This window comes from Tetrao urogallus (assembly GCF_951394365.1).
Source record: "Tetrao urogallus genome assembly, chromosome: 14".
NCBI classification, from domain to species: domain Eukaryota; kingdom Metazoa; phylum Chordata; class Aves; order Galliformes; family Phasianidae; genus Tetrao; species Tetrao urogallus.
In genome coordinates this window covers 14,126,886-14,151,564 of record NC_136827.1, presented here as the reverse complement: position 1 = coordinate 14,151,564, position 24,679 = coordinate 14,126,886, and the positions used below count along the sequence as shown (strand labels likewise).

The following is a 24,679-nucleotide window of genomic DNA, read 5'->3' as shown; positions in this document are numbered from 1 at the left end:
TCTGTGGTTTAGGGGAGCGTGGGGTGGAATGAGGGTGTCTGGAAATCTTGCTGCACATTTCACCTTCCTCCATGAGGTTCCCCTACATTTTCACAGCATGTGGTAAGTATTATGTCTGTATGGTGAGTAATGGAGCTGAGTCAATCTGTGTTTTCCTTGTGCTAAAGCAGGAGTGTTTTCAGATGCTGACACTTCTTTATGCAGTGAAATTTTTAGATATTAAGTTCTGTAAAGCTTAACTGCGCCTTAAATCTTACATTTTTCAGTTCATCAGCCTGAAAAGCGAAGGCGGGCAGTGTTTTTGTGTTCATATTAAAGCTCAGGCAATGCAATCACATCTACCTTCTAGAGTATGAAATATGTTTGGTTTAGTTGTTTTTAAAAACGTGGTGGACTTTTGCCCTCGATATAGTGGTTACTTCCCAGTGATTTGTAGTGGATCCTTTAAACTCTGAGTCATGAAGCAGGATTAAAGTTGGTTGTCAGGAAAAAACAAGCAACCAGGGTTTAATTTGTTTTGGCCTGCCTTGCTCCTGACATATTTACTCTAAAACAAGATGATTAGCATAGCAAAACATGCTCCAGGAGTGTGTGAATGTGCCCTTCCATTGAGAAGGGATTTGCATGCTGTCTGCATGTGGCAGCCAACATTCTTGTCTAGGTTTTAATTTGTTTGTTTGGATGTTTGATGTGTTGTTAAGGGTTAGAGGCTAGAACAGCTTCCAGAACTCTTATCTTGCCTCTCAAAATGGCACTCCAGGAAGAAAAAAAAAAAAATTTTTACTTTTTTGGGGAAAAAAATGACCTTTTCTTGGATATGACTGCTTACCTGTGTTTTTGGCATTGAAGGCAAGGAGGGAGATCTGGGCATCCACTGAAAACTTTCAACTATTTCTTACTCAACCAAGCTGAAAAAAACAATTTGTGGCTTTCTTCAAATGCAGTGATGTTTTGTGCTGATGTTTTTGGCAGAGCTGTAGCTTTAAAAGAATAAGGTTATTTTTGAAACCAAAATTGTTTCTTGCAACCAAAATGGCCACTGGGCTGCACTGCCAACTAAATCACAAGCCCAGGTGGTAGCAATCATTGCAGATCTCTTGCAGTAATCCCTTGCTCCTAAACTTGCTAACTTGAATTTTTTCCTTTGGAAAGAACAAAATGCTTTGGGACATACTGCACTGTGAATTCTTCCTGTTATTAAGTACTCCCCTGTTTTGAGAGAATAAGTTTCCCCTTAATATCAAAAAATGAGTCTGATGATGAAATGGGGAAGGAGCAGTGCTGTGCCCATCCAGCTCTGTAAATGAAATGCTTTGAGTACAGGTGAAACCATTCTGGTTAGGGGATGTGAGTAGGTTAAGCTGTCACTTGCATGGTTCACCATTGATTTCAGGAACAGGCTTTAGTCCTGAGGCTGTGTTTGTTCTCTTTTTTTTCAGTAAAATGGTGTAAAAGGCCAGACTTCATTATCTGCTGAAATAACATGAACTGGACAGCCTTTAATTACTTTATTTCTTTAAGTGAGGATGGAAGAGTGGAAAACATGACTGGCTCTCTAAAAATCTTGTAGTAAACAGTGGCTTTGTAGTACCAAGGTTGAAGTGGCCAAAACAGGAGCAGGGAAGCGGAGGCTATAGTTCTGTGCAAGTCAGGCTGAGCTTCCTGGAGAAGGCATTTCTGTGAAGGGTATAAGGGACGTACCTTGGTCCACAAATACTGTGTGATGTATTTTAGGCTTGTCTAACAAATCACAAGACCTTGAGGCTTTTGAATGACATCAGTCTAGTTAAGGACTTCAGCCAGCATTTAATTTTGATCAGGTGCTTGTTAGTTCAGTCACTCATCTTCAGCCTGAATGTTTTGTGGTTGATGGCTTTGAGAAATTGTAGCAGAAATGCTAAGCCACAGCCTGAAGCAGTGATTGAGCAGCTGGTGGGAAGGCAGGGCCAGCCCAGGGGAGCTCAGGTGCAAGCAATGCAGCTGAGTGACTGGAAGGGATGGAGCCCGGATCCGCCCCTTCCCAGCCCTCATTTAAGGGTTGGCAGTGGAGGTGAAGGTATCTCCCTGGAGATCCCTGTGCACCTGAGGCCTTCCACAGGTAAGTAGTTTTTCTTCTTTGGTTTCTGTGTCTATGGCTGCTGTCCACATTTGCTGCAGCCTAGGATTGTGCTGTCCCAGTAGGATGGCTGTGCTTTCCATCATAAAGCCAGGCTGGATGTGGCTCTGGGCAGCCTTGTCTGGTGATTGGCAACCCTACACATAGCAGAGCTGTTGAAACTAGATGATCCTTTTCAACCCAGGCCGTTCTATGATTACAGCATTATACAATGTTTCAAGTTTAGCATTTCTTAACTGTTTTTCTGTGACCTAAAATTTTACGTAAAATTGCTCAAAAGACAGACAAGGCTTTTCTTCTGAGATCGTGGCAATCAAAGGCTCCAAAGGGAGAGCAGCACTTCTGTGTCCTGTATCTCCATTGGTTGTTCATCAGTGTCCCTTGCTACATCCAAACTTACATTGACTCTTAGTAAAAGAACACTGTTGGAGGTCAGGGGACTATGGAGAAGTCAGAAAAATTCAAGATGTGGTTTGTACAGCCCCAGCACCACAGAGAATGTATCTGCTGAGTATCAGAGCTAAGCAACCCCATATCTGTGGTGTTCAGCATGTGGTGCACTGGTAACGTAGCAAGGCAGAATGCATCTGAAAGAAGGATGCTGCTCTGTGGATTAAGAAAACTTCTTCAAAATAACAGGGGAATTTAGTCTTTAATACTTTGCTTCTATTTTCATAGTTTGTGATATCATGATTGGATTCCTTCTGTGGACATAATCTTCTTTGCAGATTTAGTCATCTCTGTGACAAAGGTTAGACTGGAAGAAAACTTGAACCCAGATGAAAGAATAGAATTTTCATTATTTTAGCAACTGAATGTGTCATTACATCAGTCAGTATTGTGTTGCAAATTGCAAGCTGTAGTGAAATTGCTTTTAAAATATCCGTATATATTTTTCTAAAGCTGTGATAAGGTTGTTCAGCAGTGCATTGGAATAGATTTCTAGCTGAATCATTGTATCACATCGTTTTTTAACTGTAGTATGGGAACAGATGGCCGTTATTTTTCTTAAGTCTCCAGCAAAGTTGATGTGATGCTTTCCCTTTCCTTGTAAATTTTTATCAAGTGAGAGACAAATGCTCGTGGCCTAAACATATCTGTATTGTAACTTTGGCTTGTGGTTTATGAAGTGAACTTTGAATCAGCTTACAACAGTATGCTGATGATAATTAGTAAATGTTGCATCAGCCAAGTAGTTCATTAATATAGGAAAATGAGCCATTAATCAGAATCAATTCCAAGTGGTTTGCTGTAAGTTTCCAAAGCAGATGTCATTTCATACTCATTTTTAATGTAATAATCAAGTTCATTGTGGAACAAATGCTTGTGTAGCTAAAGATGCTCTCTGTCACTCTGGTGTTCCTGGTGGCACTGCCATTGGTCTGAGCATAGCAGCTGTACAGAAGTTGGAATATTAAGAATGCTACTACATGTACAAAGTTATTTGATTTCTATCTGTCTGTAAATTTTTATTACCATAATGTAATCTTTTTTGAAGCAATTTTGCTCTCAAATTGCTGCAGCCTGCTTTTAATCTGAACTCAACCTTAACAATAATTTATTTTCATAATGCTTTTAATAACTGTCTGTTCCCTGAAGAGGAGAAGTGTTAGGCATCTGTGGAGCTGCCTGGCCATAAGTTACAGGCTTGAATTTGGCAACTCAATGAAGGTGCTGCCTTCTTCAGCAATTCTTGTGTGGTTTAACAAAATGCTATCAGAATGAACCTGCCAAGCACTGTTAGTCTAATAGTGGGTAACAATTTATGACTTTTAGATTGTATGCAAGAACATGCTGTGTTTTAGAAGCATTGTTAGGAGCTGTATTTAATTCACTTGCTTTAAATGAATGCTGTGCTTTCTTCAGAGAATTCTTCTGTTTCACACAAGCGTGTTCAAAAAACCTGATGTCTCTTGCTTTACAGCATTCGACAAAAGAAAGGGAACTTAGCTCAGAAGCACTGGGCTGGACCAGCTAACATGGTGAAATGCAAGCCATGCCCCACTGTGCATGCCAGCCCTGTCTGCGGCTCCGATGGACATACATACACTACCAGGGTAAGTTCTGCTTGTGCCTTGCAGACCTTTTAGCTGTGGATGGAATATAAAGATGTGATAGTTATAGCCAATAGGCAGCGTTAAATTAGAGTCTGCTTCAGCTCTTTCTTGCTTAAAAAGTGCTGATAAATTGACATTTTCTTACATATCTGACAAACGTCAGATTGGAATGACAACCCAGGATTTTATGGCTGTCATGATTCGTGTCTCTCAAAATAGTTTGTTCTTGCTAGTGAAGTAGAACGCTTCCAATAACACAACAGCACAACAAATTTGTCCAAAATGTCTTGCTCACTCAAGGTTTCAGGGTATTTCTTGTTTTACATTTGGTCCTCAACTGTTAAAACAACGTGGCAGTGTCATTGTTCTGTGATGGGCAGTTCTCCTTGGTTTTATTTGTTTCTCAGACTGTGTTGTTAACATATAGCAATTTGTTTACATCTTTTAACACTCTCGTGTGCCAGATGCAGTGTATATGGTACCATAAAAAAGAAAATTCCCATAACCCAGCAGGGATAAATTGGCTCATTGTTATACTAAAAATATGAGCACCTTAGGGCTTGATTCAATAAAAGAAACTGTCTTCACAGTCATTCAGCAGTCCAGATCTCTTATTATCAAATAAAGCCTTCCATGTCTTAGATGCATGTTCCATAAACAGTGCTTCAGGCGTTGGAAGTCATGTTTAGGGAGTGCCTCTAAACTGTTCTTCTCTTTCTACATCCAAGGTAAAATGGCAGTCAGTAAAACTTCCCTTTAAAATCCAAACAGAGCCTCTGAAATATCCAGGGAAACTAAAAGATCAAGGGGGGAGAACTGACTGCTGTGACACAGGCAAGGTGGTGCACTGTTATGCTCCATTCTCAGTTGGGCAGCTTGAGACTTCATCCACTAACAGATGCAGATATTAAAATGCTGCCACAGCTAATTCATTTAAGCCTGTTTCCTGTTCTGGCTGAAGGATTTGCATAGCCAAAGGAGCAAATCAGCAGAAATTTTCTTGCACATACAGTGTCCATTAAATGATTCTAAGTTGCCTGTTAAATAAACTACTCCTTAATACTCTCAGGTATTTATTTTGTAATGCAGAATTGGCATCAGGGATTAAAATTAAGCTTGTTTTGAAATCACCTTTTTACCTCTGGACTCTAGAGAATAGAAAATGAGCAAATCTATAGTAAATAGCCTTTGATGCGTACCTGGTCATCCTGCTTACATCATTTTTGTACATTTTGCATTCATCGCCACTATCTCAGTTGTTTTTTTTACTTTTTTTTTTTACCATAAGATCTATTTCTTCGAAGTTTAATTTCAGACCTTTAAAGCAAAATTAAGACTGCAGAACCTGATCCAGAATGATATTTGATAAAGCATGTGGAAGATGGAGGACTTCTGGTTTGGTTTGTTCAATTTTTCATGAAACTTCAAGAAGTTTCAAGAAACTTCATTAAGGGTTCAGTTCCAGAAAAGGAACCTAGAATGCATTTTTAATTGTTATTCTTCCGAATGATGTCTTAGTTGCTGTTGCCTGGATAGCAAAATCTTCCAGTCGTACAGACTATATAGCCACATAATAAAGGCGTTGTCATCCTGTTGGTTTGCACTGTTTGCTAATCCTCAGGCTGTCTCACTGTTCCAGTGCTTTCTCTGGAGATGGTGTTTTAGAAGAAAGCATTTTACTTACATTAATTACAGCACAAATGATTGAGGGGACTATCTGTGCCTATTCCCATTGACTAAAGGGATTAGGATTCTTTAAAGACAGCCATTCCCACAGCAGCAAGGGAAATGTTACAGACCCAGCAGTGGCTTATTTCTGAACATCATTCCTGGGACATGGTGTTACTGCTGGTCATCTCTAGAGGCACTCAGCAACTGATAGTGCAGATGAAAAGCATGAAATTGAATCACATTCCTTACTCTATCATCCTGCATTGGGTTCAGGCATCCACCAGCATAGCAGATTTTCTTGAAAATCTTTTTTTTTTTTTTTTTTTTTTAAAAAAGCCTTATTAAAACCAATTCTATTTAGATTTATTTTCATATATGAGAGTTGTACTGCTTCATTGTCTGCATCATTTAGGTATTAAAATTTATGTTTCTGAACCATTTCAAAACTTGCTTCGGTTGTTGATCCGGGTTATTTTATCAGCTTTGTAAAGTGCTGAAATTAAAGGGAATCAAGGTCTGTTTTTTCTTATTGGTTTGTTTTCCATATAACAAATGTGTTCCATGGTGGGTGTGATTCTGAAGTTGTGTCAGATATCTCCATGTCTGGATATGGCAAACACTGAATGCAGATGGGAGATGTGGTCTGTAGCTCCTCAGTCCTCATATACGATTTGAACCAATAAGTCTTGGTGCCTGTTGGACTTGCAGAATGAAGTGCTAGAGAAACTCAATCAGCTTTATGTCAATTTTGAACTACCAGTGCTTTACATTAGGCTAAGATTTCAGAGTCCTCTTCCTGCTTGAGTGTTCTTACAAATGTGCACCCTCTGCACTCTTATAAACTTGTAAAGAGTGGTTGCTGTTTCCTGGGTATGAAGAGCTCTGCTTAATGCTTCAACAACACAAAACATTTCTACAGTATATTGTAGTCAGTGTTCAAAGCTCTTTAAGGCACTAGTGGATTAAGCTGGTGAGGTAAGTAAGCTCTGTAAAGAGCACTGTGTAATTAGTTAATGTTTTTGTCAGCAGCACATTAAGAATAACTGTGTAGCTGTCAGTTTTACAGGAAGTTTAATTAAGCTAGTTAATAAAGCAATTACCTGAACATGACAGTGACTGCACTTAACTAATCAGAAAATGAAAATAAGAATGGTCTTAAATTACAAAACATACCACCTCAATGACTAATGTAGCCTTCAAAGATGAAAGGTACATTGGTATAATTATTATGCTTCTAATTAGGTACATTGTTGTTCTGCAAATTTTAATTAAATCACTGCAAACTAATTAAATCTGTGATCGTGCCTTTGTTTGAAAATGGAAAAATCACCTCCTGTTGTCATAACATCAGGTAACAAATTTGATATTAAGAGATATGCAAGAGAAATAATTTTCCAGCAATCTTGAAATGGGAGACAAAATAATGGCCAAAATAACCAGCTGCTGTTAGTTAAATGTGCTTATTGTGAGAGCTGCTGCATTTAACTAGGAGGAGTCTGCATTCAGAAGAAAAATAAATGAGCACTTGTAGTGTCTGAACATTGAGAATATAGTGCAGTATGGTCAGATTTTTCGTAATCCAAATGTTGGCTGGGTTATCCATGCCTTAAGCATGGTGTGCTGCTGTTCAGCTGTGGTTTCTGCACAGGCTACACTGCCTGTGTTTTATGCGATGGGTACTCAGCCTTTCTGAGAACACAGCTAATGCAATTCCTGATGGAAGACACAGCAGAGGCTTGGCAAGCAGTAAATCTGTCTGATCATCAGCTGAGTGAGGAATTCCCTTGTGTAGGTCACAGCTGGACTCTGTACTCCCAGCAAGATAGGATTTCCCTCTGCCCGTGACCTGGGGCAGCGAGACTCAAGCCAAAAGTGATATGAACTTGTTACTGCATAAACAAGTCCTAGATACCAAACCTTGTCCTTTGGAAGGTAAAACATGGAGCATTGTACTGCGCCTGCAGCAGCTGCAAAGTTCATTCAGCCTGAAGCATGAACTGAGCCATGCTGTTTGATCAAGTGCTCTCTATCCCAGGACGTCCCATTGTTTATTTACATATTTTTCTCAGCATGGTTTCAAGGTAGAAGCAGAGAATTGGGAATGAAGTTGGTCTCAATTCTTACTTGGGGAAGGATGGGATGGCTTTCATGGGCTTACCCAAGGGTGGATTTTGAAAGGCACAGATGGCATTTAAGCACCATCTGTGACTTGGAAAATTTATCCCTTCACCTCTTAGTCTGAGTTTCCCTGGTGTCAAATTAGATGTGGAAAATCCATGTCCTGAGCATTTGTGGGAGACTACAGCAAATCACTCCTGCACAGCTCTATTCCCAAGTTTTTGTGTGGTGAGCTACAGTGATGCTTGTCCTTTTAAAAAGACTTTTGGTGACATGTACTGTCAAGATAAAACAGGTGTAGGTATTTGCTATCAATATTGTTATCCTCTCAAGGTTAGAAAGTGGTAGACTCAAATGTGTTGTCATGAATAAGCAAACAAAATCCTGCTCTGGGATCTAAGCTGAGCTACTGTCCCCAGTTTTAACTGCTTGTTCGTAGATGGATTCGATGTGCTCCAGCACCACAGGTCTTTTCATCACTCCAGCTGTGCTACTGGTCATTGATTAGCTTATTATCAAAGGCATTTCTGTGTCAAGTAACCATGTGATTGAGCAAATTCCTGAGTTTCCTTTCAAATCCCACTTAGTTTTATGTTGAGGTAGAGAAGTGTCTGCTTTTTAGTGATGTCAGATAGTAAACTCAAAATCCCAAACAATCCTCTATCAGTTTCATATCATAACTCAGAGCAAGCAGGCTTATGTAACTGCTGATCTGTGTGTTGTGGCTGCTTCTGAGACAGCTTTCCAACTAAATCCCAAGAATATACATATGCATGTTCACAAAAATTTTCACCTGGCATAGTATGGATTGTGAGAACAGCTGAAATAATCCTCAGTCTTCTGAATCAACAAATAGAGGAAAAGAGCTCTGGGCAGTTCTTGTGGGTAAAGTCTACTTGGTCATGCTGCAAGGTTAGAGTATTTGTAAATGAGTGAGAAATTGCTGTGGCTCAGGGCACAGTGCTCCTTCAGACACTGCTGCTATCCCTTCAGTGTTGGGGGGAAGCTTTCATTTGCAGAAATGCATGAAGATTGACTAATTAATTTTTCATGTTGGTAGTGAATTTATAAAAAATATTTCTGAATTCTCTTAAAGAAAAAAAAAAACCGACACAACACATTCTCCGTGTGTAACTGCAGTAGGGGAACATAAATACCATGCTGAGAAGTGCAGCATAAGAACCTGTGCCGAAGTGAATAACCTTCTGAATGAATGCTTACCATCGCTGAGTGAGAGGAAGAGATGAAGCTTCAGTTGGCAAAAAGCTGCTTCTCTCACATCCAGTTGCCTTAAATTCTTTACAAGTCCATTTTCCCTAATGGCTGATAACAGTTGTGTGACTCTGTAAGGTAACTGAAAGACCTCTTTTTGTGTGTGCTGCAGAAGAGCAGGATTTTGTTGTTGTTGCCTTGACTTTCATCTGTGCTCCCACAGGATAATCTCTAAATAAGCCAAAGAACCACCGTTTGTGGAGCATGCTATGCTGCTTTGTGGAACTCATTTAAACATATTGCAATTTGATTGATTCACTTAAAAGTATCTTTAGAATGGGTATATTAATTTCACTTACCTATAAATAATCCTAGAGTTTAGTATTTAGAACTGCCATGTAATAATGTGGCTGCTCATGTTCTCATCTCACTTGTTCCAGATCAGAAGAATATAAGGTGTACGACTGTGAGGTGTTTTGCATTATTTTTTTTAGTCACACATTCTAAATTCTCTTTACCAAGCCATTATGAAGCATTGAGTTATCTCCAGCTTTTGTTAGAGGAATTTATAGTATGCTAAATTTTTAATCTAGATTCTTGTTTGTCAGTTAGATTACTTTATTTACACAGCAAAGACTGGTGTTGAAGGAGGCCAACTCACTGAACACCTAATGTTAATCTTGTTGAGTTTCTTCTTGATGATTCAATGGCTCTACTATACTGAAGGCAATGAGCAGTGTTTATTTTAAGCAGTAAGGTAACTAATGCCAGTAATTAGAATTATATACAATGTCCCTGCTGTTGGCTGCTCAGTATTCCAAAAACTTGGAAAAACAACTCTTTTATGGAATGTTTTTAATTTAATCTTCAGCTCATGTTTTAATGTGACTGCATCACATTAACATCTTGAATAATGAATTTAGGTACCTGTTGTTAGGCTGGAAGACGTTGCAATATAATTTGTGTTTTATAAATCAGGTACCTCAGTTTGTTTTCCAGGTCATTCAGAGATGTCTTTCCTGGTAGTGGTGGTTCTGTGGCTGAATTCTCATTTTTTGAATACTCGTTACCAAATTACATTAGACTGCTATAAAATGCATTTGTTGCTCAAGCACATCACCAGCAATGACTTGCTTGAGCACATTAACCCCAAAGGAGAGAGCATTAGATGTAATTAGAGGAAAAACATAACTTGGGGCTTTTTTCTTTTTAAATATGTGGTTGAAGCCAGCACAGAATGACAGAAGACGATGTACTTCTTAATAAGCTTCTACATTAAAATTGCAGCAGCTGCATAGGGAGAAAGAAGAAAGCAGCAAGTAGACTCTGTCTTGTGTACTTTGAATTACTGTGTCAGTAGTGATGGATGGAGCAAACAATAAAATCTGACCTGTCACACGATGCTTATGAGGCTAGGAGCCTTAAGGCATTTGTAATTGGCTTCAGCCAGCAATGTTAATGAAGGTGGATGGAAAAATTAGATTATTTGAGTGATGCAGACTGCTATATATTTTTAGTATGCAAAAGAAATAAGAAAAGGCTTATAAGTCAGGGAGGCTGAAGCTGTGAGGCTTTTTCTCTGTAAACTGTCTCTTGTCCCTTTATAATAGAGCAGGCAAAAGAATAGTTTTTAGATAACAGGTTCATGCTGTGTAGAATATGGGTTATTTAAAGTGATTCTGTGAGGCATCATTTTTAAGGCATGTGGGAGGTGCAACGCATATAGTCTCCATTAACAGTAATGGGATTTTTGTGTATTTTCTTTATATTATGCGCCGCACTCAAATGTGCCCCTTTAGTATAGACCAGAAAGTGCATCTCGAGGCTGATGTTACTCAACGTGTTGTCAGTGTGGCATGAAGTGCACAAGTGAATGCGTTTCTCATATTTGGGAGTTCTGTGGTGTTTAGATGTACAAATAAACTGGGTTTGAAACAGTAATGCCTAAAATAAACATATCATATTAAGTATAGTTGGTGTGAAAAAGAAATTGAGTTGATATTATCCCCAGGAAATGGCAGGAAGGAGTTTAGGGTTTGGAGATGACCCTGTGAGCATTGCTGTGATCAACTGCAGAGGGCTTGGGAGGTGGGTGGGGAGTAGGTGGCTTTGGGTTAGAGTCTGTGGGAGAGAGAGGAAAGTGGGGATGCTGTTACAGTGTGAGTGGGAAGATGTAAGGGACAAATTTGCAGGAGAAAGTAGACTGCTGTAGTTCCATTGCTTGCAGGATAATTTCTACATACTGGACATGCAGTCATTGTTAATTAGATGATACAAGCAGGCTCCTCTGGTCCACTGAGAGATTTCTTCCCTGGAATAAAAAAGAGATGGAGAGCTTAACTGGTTGACTTTCACCTGCTGTTCATCAGTGACAAACTTAATAGACAAAAGCAGTGAAAATAATTTAAGCTCTTTGTAGTTATATGCATTAATTCTTATTTCCATGTAACTTAGACGGTTTTCCAATGATACCTATTTCTCCTTCTTTCATTTTAATGTGTTGCTTCTGTGAATAAATATGTAGGGAGAGAGGATCACGGTTTGTCAGAAATACAAGATGCCTCTACTTGGTATTGCAGTGTAATCCTAGTAAAAGCAGCCTTTGGTCTAAGCATACTTCGTATTGATTTTTCCTGTGCTTAGGGAAAAAGATGTATTTTGTTCCAAACGTGTGGCAGTGGAGGGTATTTTCCTGTTAATACAATCTTTTGTCTTCCATTGTTGTTACTTGTTCAAATGGAGAAAAGAATGTGAAATGGGTCACTTTAAGTCTAGATAGCTGTTATTCACTTTTTTTCCTGTAGATTATAATGAGCAGGTGGGGAAATAAAGGAGAAAGGGAAGCTTCCTAGTTTAGATTTCAGTAATGCTGGTTGTGTGACCTCAGTTGGAATTTCTGCAGACTGATAGAGCAGGCATCTGAAAAGACTTTTAAACACCTGCATTCTCAGGTCAAAAAAGAGTTTTAAAAAATGAGCTATTTGAGGGGGAGAGAGAGTGCTGAAATGTCTTTTAAAGAAGAGTTTCCTTGGGTAACACTGAAAGGTAAAAAGCCTTTTAAATACTTCAGAAGTTGAATGGAGATGCTTTTCTTCAGTCAGTGTCTAGACAGAGCTTTCTCTTCATTTGCATTTCATTAATGAGAGTGAGTTCTGAAATGCAAGGGATTAATAATAGAGAAGTAGAGGCTTTCAGAGGAGGGATGGCACGGGCTGTTACACAAGCTTTCTCATCCAATTTCTGTGCAGGATAGGGAAGACAAGAAAATATTGGTAGGATGCTGTTCTAATGTGTGGGTTCTGCCCACCTCCCAGGGCTTGTCCTGCAGGACTTCTGCTGTTGGATCTCATGTCCTGGGGCAGTGCATGGCAGCACCATGCAAGTCCTCTGTTTGATCCCATCCCTTCCACCACTCACATCCAAGCACACCTGAGCACTGCATGGATGGACTGGTCCCGCTGGTGGGACTCAGGCAGGGAATTACTTTTGTCCTGTCCTTGTCTGTCTGTGGCTGTGCACTCGTGGTTCTTGAAAATTGCCCTGCAACCCCACTGTAACATGTGAAATACTGGCTCCCATAATTCCTATTTCCAGTGTCTTTGCCCCGTTACTTCCACCAGTTTTTACCAGGCAAAGGGAAGGATCAACACGATGCTTTGCATGGCTTCTACATGCTCCCCTTACGGCTGTGAATGGGTTTGCAATATCTGGTTGTCACCAGTTTGCAATATTTGTGGCATAATTTTATCTTCCAGTATCAGTGTAGTTGTGATAAAACCCAAAGATAAAGCTGAGGCTAGAGGTGGTCCTTTAATAGCTAGCAATTGCACATGGGAATGAGATATGATTCCAGTGAAATAAAAGGACATTAAAAGGAAATGTAAAAATTGTCCAAACCTTTACTCCTGTTTAGATGTGGCTTAAAGCACACTTCATGTTCACCCTTTGATTAAGATTCAATGCATCAGTAATCCTTTTCAAGACATCTTGACACAGATTCTAATCAAGAGCCTCTCTGTTTTTATGGGTAACCTTTTTATTTTGACCTAGCTAGAATAGAGCTGTAAATGAAAGGTCACAAAAATGGCATAAATTGTTATTACTTCTCTCGGCTGCCTCAGAAATAATGTTCTCTAAGAGAAACAAATAGAATTAGTCAATGGAGTTAATTATCTATGGAAACGACATCATTGCAAGGAAAAAGCAACACTTAGACAATTAATAAACTTCAAACAGGATATCTGAAGTAATAAAGCCAAATTCTGTGAAAAGTGCAAAGTAATTTCATTTGCAGGTGTTCTTACTGGGGATTGTGGAGGTACTGGTGGAAGGGGAAAATGTGTTTTAAGCACAAATTAGGGTAGACAAAGTACTAAAAGATCTCTGTAGATCAAGGCATGGATCAAAAATCCATTAACAAGTTATTCCAGGAATATCTTGCCTTTCACACAAATGGAAACTTCTTGCCAGAAATCCCAATTCTGGTCTTGTTTAATATTTTTAAGAGGTGAGAGGCACCTGCTGCCCAGGGGGCTAAATGCTGTAAGTTACAGTCAGAAGCTTGAAAGATTGAAGATGTTTACTGATCATACGTAGCCAATTTAAATTGCAGGGAGACTGAAGTGAGAAGCTGTTTCAGCTGATGCACTGCATTAGCTGGGAATATGGTGTGTTTGTGTAGGATACCAGACCTGTGATCATAGGATGTTCATCATGGCCAGAATCCTCTGAAGTTAGTATCAAAAGCCTTCCAGTTCAAATGAACAAATAAATGGTAGAAAACACCTAGAAAAAAAAAGAAGCCTCTAATGAAAATGGAAGAGGAATGCTAGCCTGTACAGAGACATCACTATTTTCGAAACTGAAATCTGTCATCACAGCGCCTGTATAGGAGAGTTAGTATTGGAAGTGTGCTTTATTGCTTAAATATATCTTGCACAGGCAACACTGAGCAAAGAAAACACTTTTGAGTTATGTAACTCTTTGATGGGATGCCATGGGGTCTTTCATTTTAAGCCAGTAAATTTCAGAGCAGTAATTTAAAGACTACACTTTTCCTTAAATCTGAAAGCATGTTCTAAATCTTCTGTTTAGTTTGAATGCTTATCTGATACGCCTGATGTTTTATTTTCAAGCTGAATTAGGTCACTGGCAGGCTCTCTGACATAGCTTTTGACTACCATGAAGCAGCTTACCCAGAAGATGATGTTGGAGGCAAAGAACATGGTCCATCCAAAGCTGAATAGGGTTGTGAAAGAGTAGTGTGAAGGCTTGTGATTCTGTAGGTAGCACCATTTTGTGTGGTGGCAGGGGATCTCTCAACGCTCTTGTTTGCATGCAGCATGCATTGAATGGAAAGTTAGTTTTACCTGCTGGTCTAATTCTGCTCATTTCATCCAATAACTCTTATCAGACACACATGGATTGAGGTTTCATGTATGCACCCGAGGTGTAGTGAAATCTTACAGTTCTCCAAAAAGGGAGATGCAGTCAACCTTTTGAGTCTTCATATGCAAATGCTGTTCAAGTTTGATAGAGGTTGTATAGATGTTGATGCTTAATACTGGGGCTAGATGGGGATGCTTCATACTACTCCTCTATTAGCTTAACTTACAAACCTTCCATTAGTGGGCACTCAATGGAAAGTTACTTTTTTTTCTTCGTTCTATCTGTGCTAGAATTTGATGAAAATGGAAATAATGGCAAAATTAAATTTCAAGTAGTTTTATTTCATGTTTTTCTCCTGATTTACTACCATAAACTTTGCCACCACTGGAAGAATGAGAACCCGCATGGTCTACATAGAACTTGCAGAATGAGGACGCTTTGAATGAGCCTGACCATTTCTAAATAACCGTCTGTAGTGAACTTTATAAATTTCTGTAGAAACAGATAAGGGAAAATCTCTCTTCATTATCGCTGATTATCTGTACGTTGACATGAGTCATATGCAGAACATCAGCGTCTGAAATGTTATCATCTAATTCTTTTTCAGAGGAAAAGTACTGGGCAGCTTTACTGTATTATCAAATCTTATAGCTTACCAGTAAATTGAGTGACCAACTTAAAGATATCTTTAGAAGAGAGCCTGAGACGTGAGCTGACACTGAAACTCCAGTATCTCCTTCCCTTGGGCAAAAAACTCTTAAGATTGCATATGTGCTGTGCTTTCAGGGTGGCAGATTACTCTCTGGGATTTACTGCTTTATTTGCTACGTTTGAGGCATTGTCTTTTCCCTGCTGAGGGTGCTGTCTGGATTTTTTTGCTTGTTGTTCATCTCTGGCTCTCTCGTTTCACACCTTCAGCTTTGGGCTGTGTCCTGGAGGGCACTCTTACCACCTCCCAATATCTGGCGTTCTCTAGACCTTGTTCTTCCTCCACACGGACAGTCACTTCTTTCCTAGTCAGCTCTGGGAAATTGCTGATAGAATTGAATATGGTGTGGATATAAAAAATAGAAATATATGCAGGGAAAGCACATTCCTTAGAGTAGCTGTGAGACTAGGAAGGAAAGCCAGCTGTATAATTCATGTTAGATGCCCTTGCTGTGGCTGAGTTTAGCCTTGATCTTAGCTAATCAGTCATACTTAGAAAGTGACAAGGGAATGTAGCACTCCTGACAGCTTGTGTTGTGAATGTTTTGAAGGTCTTGGCTAGGGCATGGTGCTAGTCCAAAGTACAGGCTGAAGGCTTCACTAGACAAGCAGTCTTGTCAGGGGCAATTGGGACAGATTAATCTGTAGCCCAAATCCAGGTGAAAAAAAGGTGTTGTAGTGTCTGTTGAACTATTTGGAGCTGTTGTGGTATTCAGCCAATGCTGCCTGGAGGACCCAATTTTCCAGCCTCCCTCTGAGCAGTGGCTAGCTGTGCCTGGAGCTTCAATCAGAAAGCCAGGGCTTGGGCAAATGTACCTCGATTCTTTGCATTTCAAAAGTGACATCCTCTGGACAATTTGGGTACTGTTGTGGTAAAACCTCAAATAGCTCTTTTTCAACTGCAAAAAATGGATTCGAGGCTTAATACTGAAGTATTCTATAAACTGTTTCCAAAATCACAGTCATCACTGAATGCTTTACAGTATTATTAGAGAGTGCAGCAAAGGTGATGTACTGCTGTTTAGAAGGGCAACTCGTGTGTTCTTCTGAGGAGATGTCTCAGATCTGTGAGTGGGAAGGGGTTTTTGTCTGGAGCACTGCAGCCAAGTAAACTGCTCCAAGCATTCGTGTGGAAGAAATGCAACATTTGCATCAGTGGCAAATGGGAAAATGCACGTAGCAATGATTGGGTAACTGGCTGGTCAACAAAATGCACAGGATATACAACAGGAAAGCTTTCCTGTTTTTCTGTAAAGTAGCTTTTATAAAGGGAATCACAGGGGGGAAAAACCCACAGATCTCTTGCTGATAGAAATATGAAGATTGGTGGGATATGATTGGTTATCTGATGCAATTAAAAAAAAAAACTGGTTTATTATCTAAGTGAATTTTATGATTCTTGAGCTGTAGCATGTTCTAGGAAAACTAAACTCATCTCACTAGGCTGAATCTGTTATGGAGTGTAAATGTGTTCCCCAGGAATTCTTTATGGACTTTTGAGGCATGGCAGTATGACTTCTAAACTATGTTTTTATCCTAGCTTCTATGGGCGTAAGTTGTTGGAGGAATGTTCTTGTATTGTGTTTTGGTCAATTCTGCAGTGTTACAGGTAGGCTGGAATTGGTGGTGTTTTCCAGTTTTGAAGGGTCTATTAATATTTATGAGGTCACTGTACATATTTCAGGAAAACACTTCTAACCTTTGGAGTCTGGGAGTTCTTTGGGAGATAACATCTCAGTTTTACTAATAAGTCTTACCAATTCTTGATGGATTTACCTTAGAAAATAATGTCTGTGTCACAAGCCTTACGAAACACTGGCCCTCTGGAGGCAGTGAATATATTAATAAAATTTCTAATTCTGCTGCTGTATTACTGTCCAGACTGTATAACAGCTTCTGCAGTTTTACATTAAGAAAATCATATGAGCACACTTAGTTTTAAGGTGGCTTATTGGAGAAAAACTGAAGAGTGTTTTGACCGGCTGCTGTGCCCTATTATCTTCAGCTGTTAGAAATAAGTGAACAACTCTTACTATTTTTTAAGCTATTGCAAGTATAGGCCACAGAGCTCTATCTTTGCTGCTGTTTGGTTTTAGGAGGGTTTTTTTGGGTTTGTCTTTGTTTTTACAGAACTCATTGGTCATAGGCTTTTCCAACTTGAAATAATTTCTTTCCTGCTAAGAGACACCAGTTTTTCTGAATTAAATCTACTCAATCTTTTTCAGTTCAAGGCTAAGCCAATAAAAAGTCTGCATCCCAAGGTACAAGGATGAGACTTGCTTCATACCAGTTTATGTAGTCGGAACCAGTGAGATCCTGAAGGACTGCTGTGTTGGTTGATTTTCTTTTTTATAAAGCAAGCAATGATTTCTGACAGGTGGTCTGTGGGCATCCAATGTGTTGTCCATGAATTACTTTGCTTGGCCAAGGAAGGTATGTAAGAAAAGCAAACATATTATCAGAAGGCTTACCTGTACTGAGCAGGTAAATAAAAGTCAGCCCCTGTATTAGTGTGTGTTCAGTACTCTTAAGTACTCTAATCTGGATAATTGGGTATTGTCATCTGTCTGCCTTTTAAATATCTTCATACAACACATCATGTAATGTGCTGGTACAGTGTTTGATATTTTTGCTGTAGAATTGGCTGCACTTCAGCTGTGGTATTATTTGTACTCATAAATACATGGGACTTGGGCTCCTTTGTAGATGAAAGGAACCATATAAATGCTAATTTCATTGCATAATTGTCTTACTGAATATTTTTCAGAATATATTTAATGGGATAGCTGTAGTACATCAATACCAGTCAATTAAACTGCTCTGGGATCTTTTTTTGAGAACTAACAAATGCTTTGTTAACTGCCTGGTGTTTATGCAAGATAGAAATGTTTCTCACAAAAAAAAAAAACCTACCTAAATATGAAAGTTCATACATTGCATTACCTTGTGACTACTTGCTAGGAATGTCCTCAAGGTAAGAGATGTTGTTTCAGAAATTCAGTGCCTTGGCCTATGGAAAGTGTGAGAGTAAGGGCAGTGTATGTTAACTGTAAAAGGCTTTTATTTAGAAGGTGCACATAGTTTAGAGTACCACGTTGGAACAGAAGAAATGCTCCAACTCTGGGAGAAGCCCTTGAAGCCTTCTAGTCTCTCCAGGATCCTTGACCTTTTCTTCTTCTCCCTTAAGGACAGATGCTTGAGCAGCTCTTGGTGCTGAACTCACTGAAGTAATAAAGCTCAAATTCACCCTGTGTCATAAACTAGAATTTTGTGTTCCTTGTTATGCACTTCATTAAACCAGAAGTGTTTTTTCAGATAAGCATTTGTCATTTCCATGTCAGATTTCTCGAAGAACATGGTGAATTAACAAGACATGTTTAATGCAACCTTGACAAAAAGGTTAATGAGAATTCAGAAGAATGCAAGGAAGGAAATAGTGTGTACTGCTCCAGGTGAAAGCTACAAGAGATCAGAGTAAGTTGTTATTCAGCTTGTCTGAAATGGAAGTATTTGTTTTGTTCCACAGCAAATATATAATTAAAAGTTGAAATTCTTTTCAGCAGTACCACCCTTCAGTCTTATTCACTACTGTCTGTCAATTCATAGCGCAGTAGGACCCAGAAGGCAGGTTCCCATTGGGCTGAGTTAAGTCACCAGAAATGTTCGAGATGGGTTTTCTGTCCTGTTTACTCCAAAGTTAAAAGGATTCTTAGATTGGCTTGATTCAGGCTCTGTAGGATTGATGTGTTACAGCTGAGAGAAGGGAAGGCAGGTGTCATGGCCACATCCTGGTGTCAGTGGCTGCTGTGCCTTATGGCTTCCTCCCATTGCTACCTCTGAGCCAGTGGAATCATACAGGCTGAGGAGCCAAAGCTCAATGAGGCACATTGCATTCTTGCACTTATCCATGATGTCTACAGACCCCTTCATCTGAAGAAAGAAAATTCCCCATCATTCCAGGCTTCTTGAAGGCTGTGAGAATTTTCTTGGAGGAACATCCCAGTGTAACACAACTGAGTTTCAGTCATTTTCTGTTCTTGAACTTTATGTGGCTGATTGCCCTATGCAATGAACTCTTTTGCATTTAGCTAGAGAACTCTTTAAGAGAAATTAGCAATAAATAGGGATTGCAAATACTGGTTTTTTTTTTTTTTCTTGGGGAGAAAGCTGACATTCTTGATGATGGTAATCACAGGGCTCCTTTTCTAACTTGATTAGAATCACAGTTTTGGCTGCCAAATCAAATTGGCATATGATGGCTGGAGCTTAAAAAGCCCTCAATTAGCTGCACTCCTGTGTCTCTTGTGGCAGTTACCTGTGCCTTAGGGATGGCCTGATCACTTTGTTTGGATGTTTGATGTATACAGCTGGTATTATTGAACTCTTTCCTACTGCAGGCAAAGTTGAAATGGTTGGAAAAAATCCCTTATTTGCATTATGAATCATCTGCCAAAGTTCAATTGTTAAAAGCTGTCCTCTTGACAGGAAGGTGGAATGAGAATTTGTCATTGCTTATAGCTAATTACTAGCTTAAAGAATAATATTATTTGCATAAATTTAGTTTTCTTCGTGCCTCCACTTAAATAAGAAGTAAAATTCCTCGTTCCGGTATCCAGGTGATGTGAGAGGTGCTGCTGGATGGGGACTTTTAGCTGCTTCTGGAGAACTGCTCTGTGGGGTATTAGACTCCAGAATCCTTACCCTCTTTGTTTGAGCAGAGGATGTGCTAAGGCTTGCTTGAAAGTTATAAATCCTGGGAACTTTAGGAGAGGTGTCTGCCTCTTAGCACTGGAAAATAACTAATTTTTCTAGTTCTGGAATTCACGTTTTGAGCTTTAAGCAGCAAACACTGAGCCATTTAAAACATCAAAGGAGGTGGTTTTTTCTGGCTTGGGCACATCTTTAATTTAAAGCAGATTTATTAAAGGCCAAAATAGGATAATACTGCAAAAGGATTAGCTGTGGTTACTTGATTTCTGAGCAAACAAACTAATTCTGCTTTCTTTGCATGGATGTCTTTCACAGTGAGTCCATTCACTGAGCAGCAAACTAGGCCTGGGGTTTGCTTTTATTTCTTTTAATTTTTTTGTTGTTTCTGTTGTCGTCTTTAGAAACCAGAAGCATTGCTGAAAGCTTTGACTTCAAAGCTGAAGCCAGCTTACTCTTCATTGGTTGCTATGTTCAGAGTTATATTCCCTAAGCTTCTTTGCTAGTAACTGCCAAATGTTTTGTTTCAGCGCTTTTCACCATTGGGGCTTTTACTTTGTATTTGTTGTTTTTTTTTTTTCTTTCACAGAATGGAAATTCTGAGAAGTCAATTAAAAATAGATTGTTGTTCTTAGGACTTAATTTTTTTCCTATTCTGAAAGCAGACAGAAGCGGCATTGCAGAATGCTGCTTATTTTGCATTAGTACTTAAACCTCAGATTTACTCCATTTATAAAGCAACATAAATTTTCAGATCTGAAAGTTTAGTCAATACTAAACATTTTGAACATCCAGTAACAAAGCATGGATGCTGCAAGGGTCATATCATGGTTGTTGAAACCTGAACAAGTCTGCTGTGAACTACTGAACCTGATAGATTTAACTGGAAAGGAGTGTGGTAACTCCTCTGGGGGAGTCTTGGTCTGTTGGAATTTGTTAATAGTGATCAGAAAAAAAACCAGATTGTCTTTGCACATGAGAAGAGAAGGTCAATGTTTGCTTAGAAGATGATACATCGTGTGAGAACTGAGCATGCATGCTGTAAAGGCTTGAGACTGATTCACCGGTACTTCAGGAGCCAAAGTGATGCAGTAGCAACTTTTCTTTGACTTATTTGTAGAAATACTTCAAAGGGAAGATGAAAATGTAGGAAATGTATTTCTGAACTATTATCAGCCTGTACGTATCTACTCAGAATACCACCATCAAATGCATCATATATCTTAAGTATTTAGCAGTGTATTTGCAGTTGCAGACTCCAACCTAATGCCATTGCTTAACTCCTTGCTTTGAGTCAAATGCGTGCTGAAGATGATGCAATTGTATTAACTAATTGATGGAGAGTGTTCTCTGTGAGACTTTAGAGGTACTAAAATATTGCCAGCATGCTAATTGAGCAAAGCCTTAAGGAACTTGCCCACCTTTTACTACCACCTGAGGCTGCTGCTGCTTCTGCCCAGGTACAGACATATGAGAGTGACTGAGTAGATGAACTGTTGCCTTATCTGAAATCTGGATTGATGGAGTTGTATGGCTAAACTGTTCTGTTTAAAATGTCACTGTCTGAGCAGGGAAGCCCTGTGCCTGGGGGTCTGAATGTCCTGCATTGCTTTCGCTCTGCCATATGTAGGCAGTTTAACTGGTAACTGGAGTGTCTGTGTGTGTATAGAGCTGCAGATCATTACCTTTTGATTATGTTCATGTTATCTGATGCATTGTCTGCATAAGAGAAATTAAATTGCCTTTAGTAATTTGAAGCAAGTAAAAATGACAAATCATCATTCTCATGTGATCATTAAATGGCTACAGAATGAGAATGCATCTCAATTACATGGCAAGTATACTTCAAGCAGCATTGATTGGTCCAAATCTCCAATTGTTTTCCTGTGATTTTCTTTGTTTAAACTAAGATGGCTTTGGTCTATTAAAAAAAAAAAAAAGTAGCTTCTTTCTTCTTTGAATAATACTATTAGCTGTGAACTCTCAGCTTGTAATTATGGAGAGTTAGAATTGAGAATCATTTCACAGAGAGAAAAGTAATATTAAGTGTAAAGAGAAATAAGAGAACAAAAGTAGTAGAAAAGTGAGTTTGAAGTCCATGCTTTAGGATGTCAGACTACACTGGAAAGCAAAAAACAAAAACAAAAACAAAAAAAAAACCAAACTGCTATGCACAGCTAGCAAGTGCCTGTCATTAGTGAGCTATTATGGAAATCCTGCAGGAAGAAAAGACAAAGTACTTTTATATGTGAATATAGAATATGGACAGTAAGATACATTTGTTGAAGTTAGCCAACAGTGCTGCCCGCATCTCCATTTAGGTTCCAGTCTTGCACATATTCCTGACTAAAAAAATTAGCATCTCCATAGCAGTAATTAGCAGGTGTACAGAATGACTGTGCAGCAGAGCATCCTGCAGACATCCTGAGCCACCGGGGCTGCTGCAGAGGGAAGGTCAGGTGCAGAGCTGCTTCTGGATGGATGGATGTCTGCAACATCGCCAAAGCACTTCAGAGTGTTCAGAGGGCAGGTGTGACCCTGGTACTTGATACTGAAGAGCCACCAAAAGTGTCTGGATTTCAGTCTAAGAAGGTGGCTTTGCTGAAGGAAAGGGAAGGAAAGCACATGCATACCTTGCAGTTGTCATTGCATGATAGCTAGCAGGAGGAAGGCAGAGGAGAGGCAGAGTAATCCACTGGTTTAGCCCAGGCTGGTATTAGATCTCAGGGATGAGAGGGAATGGATATTTTTCTTTTGACTCAGCTGTTCATTGTGACAGAGGTGCTTTGTCTTCATCTGCCTTATAACTTGTGCTAACCTCTTCAACTAATGAGGGAAAAGTCAAAATCAGCATTGCACAAATCTTTCCACTTATGAATTTGCTCTTTTGCTTCCCATCACAGTGCTGCTTGTCCCTTGCAGGACCTGAAGTTCTTTCAGCATCGTGAGCCAACTGAGCCTTCCCTTCCTTGACCTCCATAATTCCAGAAGTGGCATCTAAATTCCATGCAAAAACCAAGTTGATTTCTAAATGATGTGCTAGATTTTGGTGTGCAGAACTATTTTATTTTGTTCACAAAATAGCAATCATTTGTTGTTGCATTATAGTAATAAATGGTCCTTTGAATGTCTTCTATCCAGTGCTGTGTCCTTACATACCCTATCTAGCTGATGCTATTTACTGCATTTTTAAGATTCTTAGTTCACATTGAGCTGATTTGCTAGCTGTTTCTCAGGGCAATTTGTTTTGTATCAGAACAGAATTTTGGCCCTCGTGGTCTGTCCAGAAGTCTCCAAATTAGCTGATTGTTTTCTGTCTGCGAGGGTGCTTTGCAGTAGTACATAATTTCCTTGGTTTGCAGCCCTGCCATTCAAACACTGAAATAGGTCTGAGTCTTCATGTGTCAGTTTGGGAAATGTGTTGTCCAAGTCTGTAGTTTCTCCCTTGGATAGTTTTAACCAGCAGAATAGCATTTAAATGCAATGCTTTTGGCTACCGTGAGTCCAATTACAAGTATGGAAGGTCAGCCAAATTGTCCTTTAGAATTGTGTTGATGGCAGTTCAGGGATAGAGCTCAGTTGGCCTCTGCATGGGAGTCCTTCACACTGAAGGTTGTGCGAGCAGTCCTGAGTCTCTTTTAGGGATCTCTGGTGCACTGATTTGAAAGCAAAGAAGAGCATGAACTCCTCTCAGGTGCAGAGCTCACCCTGCACTGACCCTGTGTGCGTTGGCAGTCAGGCTCATTGTGTTCTAAAACAAATCTTTGACTTTAATTGATAAAAAACCAGGAGGTGCCTTCTGCTCTTCTGCTGATTCAAGTTTAAGCCATTTCTAATTATAGTGAGAGGCCACAAAATACGAAATTAATGCCATATTTAATTACATGAGAGCTGCCTTTTGCAACTCAAATGTTTTCTGAAGCTGTAGATGGGGAAAAATGTCTCCTCCTAGAAGATGACCCTTCTGTCTTTCTGGTTACGCAGGAGTTGGTAGTCAGTTGCTTACACTTAACGCTGTAGGAAGTGAAAACTTGCAACTGATTGCCAATGACTGGAACTTGAAAGAAAAAAAGAAAGCCAACTTTAAATGTTACATTTCATAGTCTTAAAATTGACAAGCATGATTTTAGGGACCGAGCCTTGTGCTTAGAGCACCTGCAGTTGGCACTACGAATGATGTGACCTCCTGACTTAGAGTGGTATTTAAAGGTTGCCCAGGTCTCACTTTCCTTCTGCTCTGTGGTTAATTTTACCCGAGGGCAAAGACCTGCATCTCTCCCTCCATAGATCTGCAGGACTGCAGAGCTGTGGAGCATGGAGCAATTTGTGGTCCTCCAAACTTTGCTTCATGTGACCTTTTGGCTTTACTATATTCAGCTGCATCAATTTCCTCAACCTGATTAATGTCTATACCTGGGAACCTTGGCTCTTTCTTTGTGACCTCACAGCTGGAGCCTATTCTCTTTTACCAGCAGGTTATGAACCACCAACCTGTCAGCAAGTGTGCAATGGGAAACCTCGTCAAATATTTGCAGTTTACCTGAGATACAGTGAGGTTCGTGTTGTTTCTTGCAGAAATTAGGATTTCTGAGCCAATGATCCATAACAACTCCTTAAAGGTCTGCAGCTAGCGTATGTTTTAAAAATGATTCAGTGTATATTTACACAACGGGTTGTTTGTGTTAATTAGAGTTTATTCCAC

The 24,679-nt window shown here is 39.5% G+C and overlaps 1 protein-coding gene across 1 annotated transcript in view; it reads left to right on the top strand.

Moving 5' to 3' along the window:
- The window catches only part of SPOCK1 (SPARC (osteonectin), cwcv and kazal like domains proteoglycan 1), a gene marked incomplete at both ends in the record, with an annotated part of 262,949 nt that overhangs the window by 176,350 nt on the left and 61,920 nt on the right, over nt 1-24,679 (top strand). The window contains one exon of the mRNA XM_079542147.1: nt 4,041-4,173. Within this exon, the coding sequence (XP_079398273.1) occupies nt 4,041-4,173 (133 nt within the window). The remainder of the gene's footprint in view (nt 1-4,040; nt 4,174-24,679) is intronic.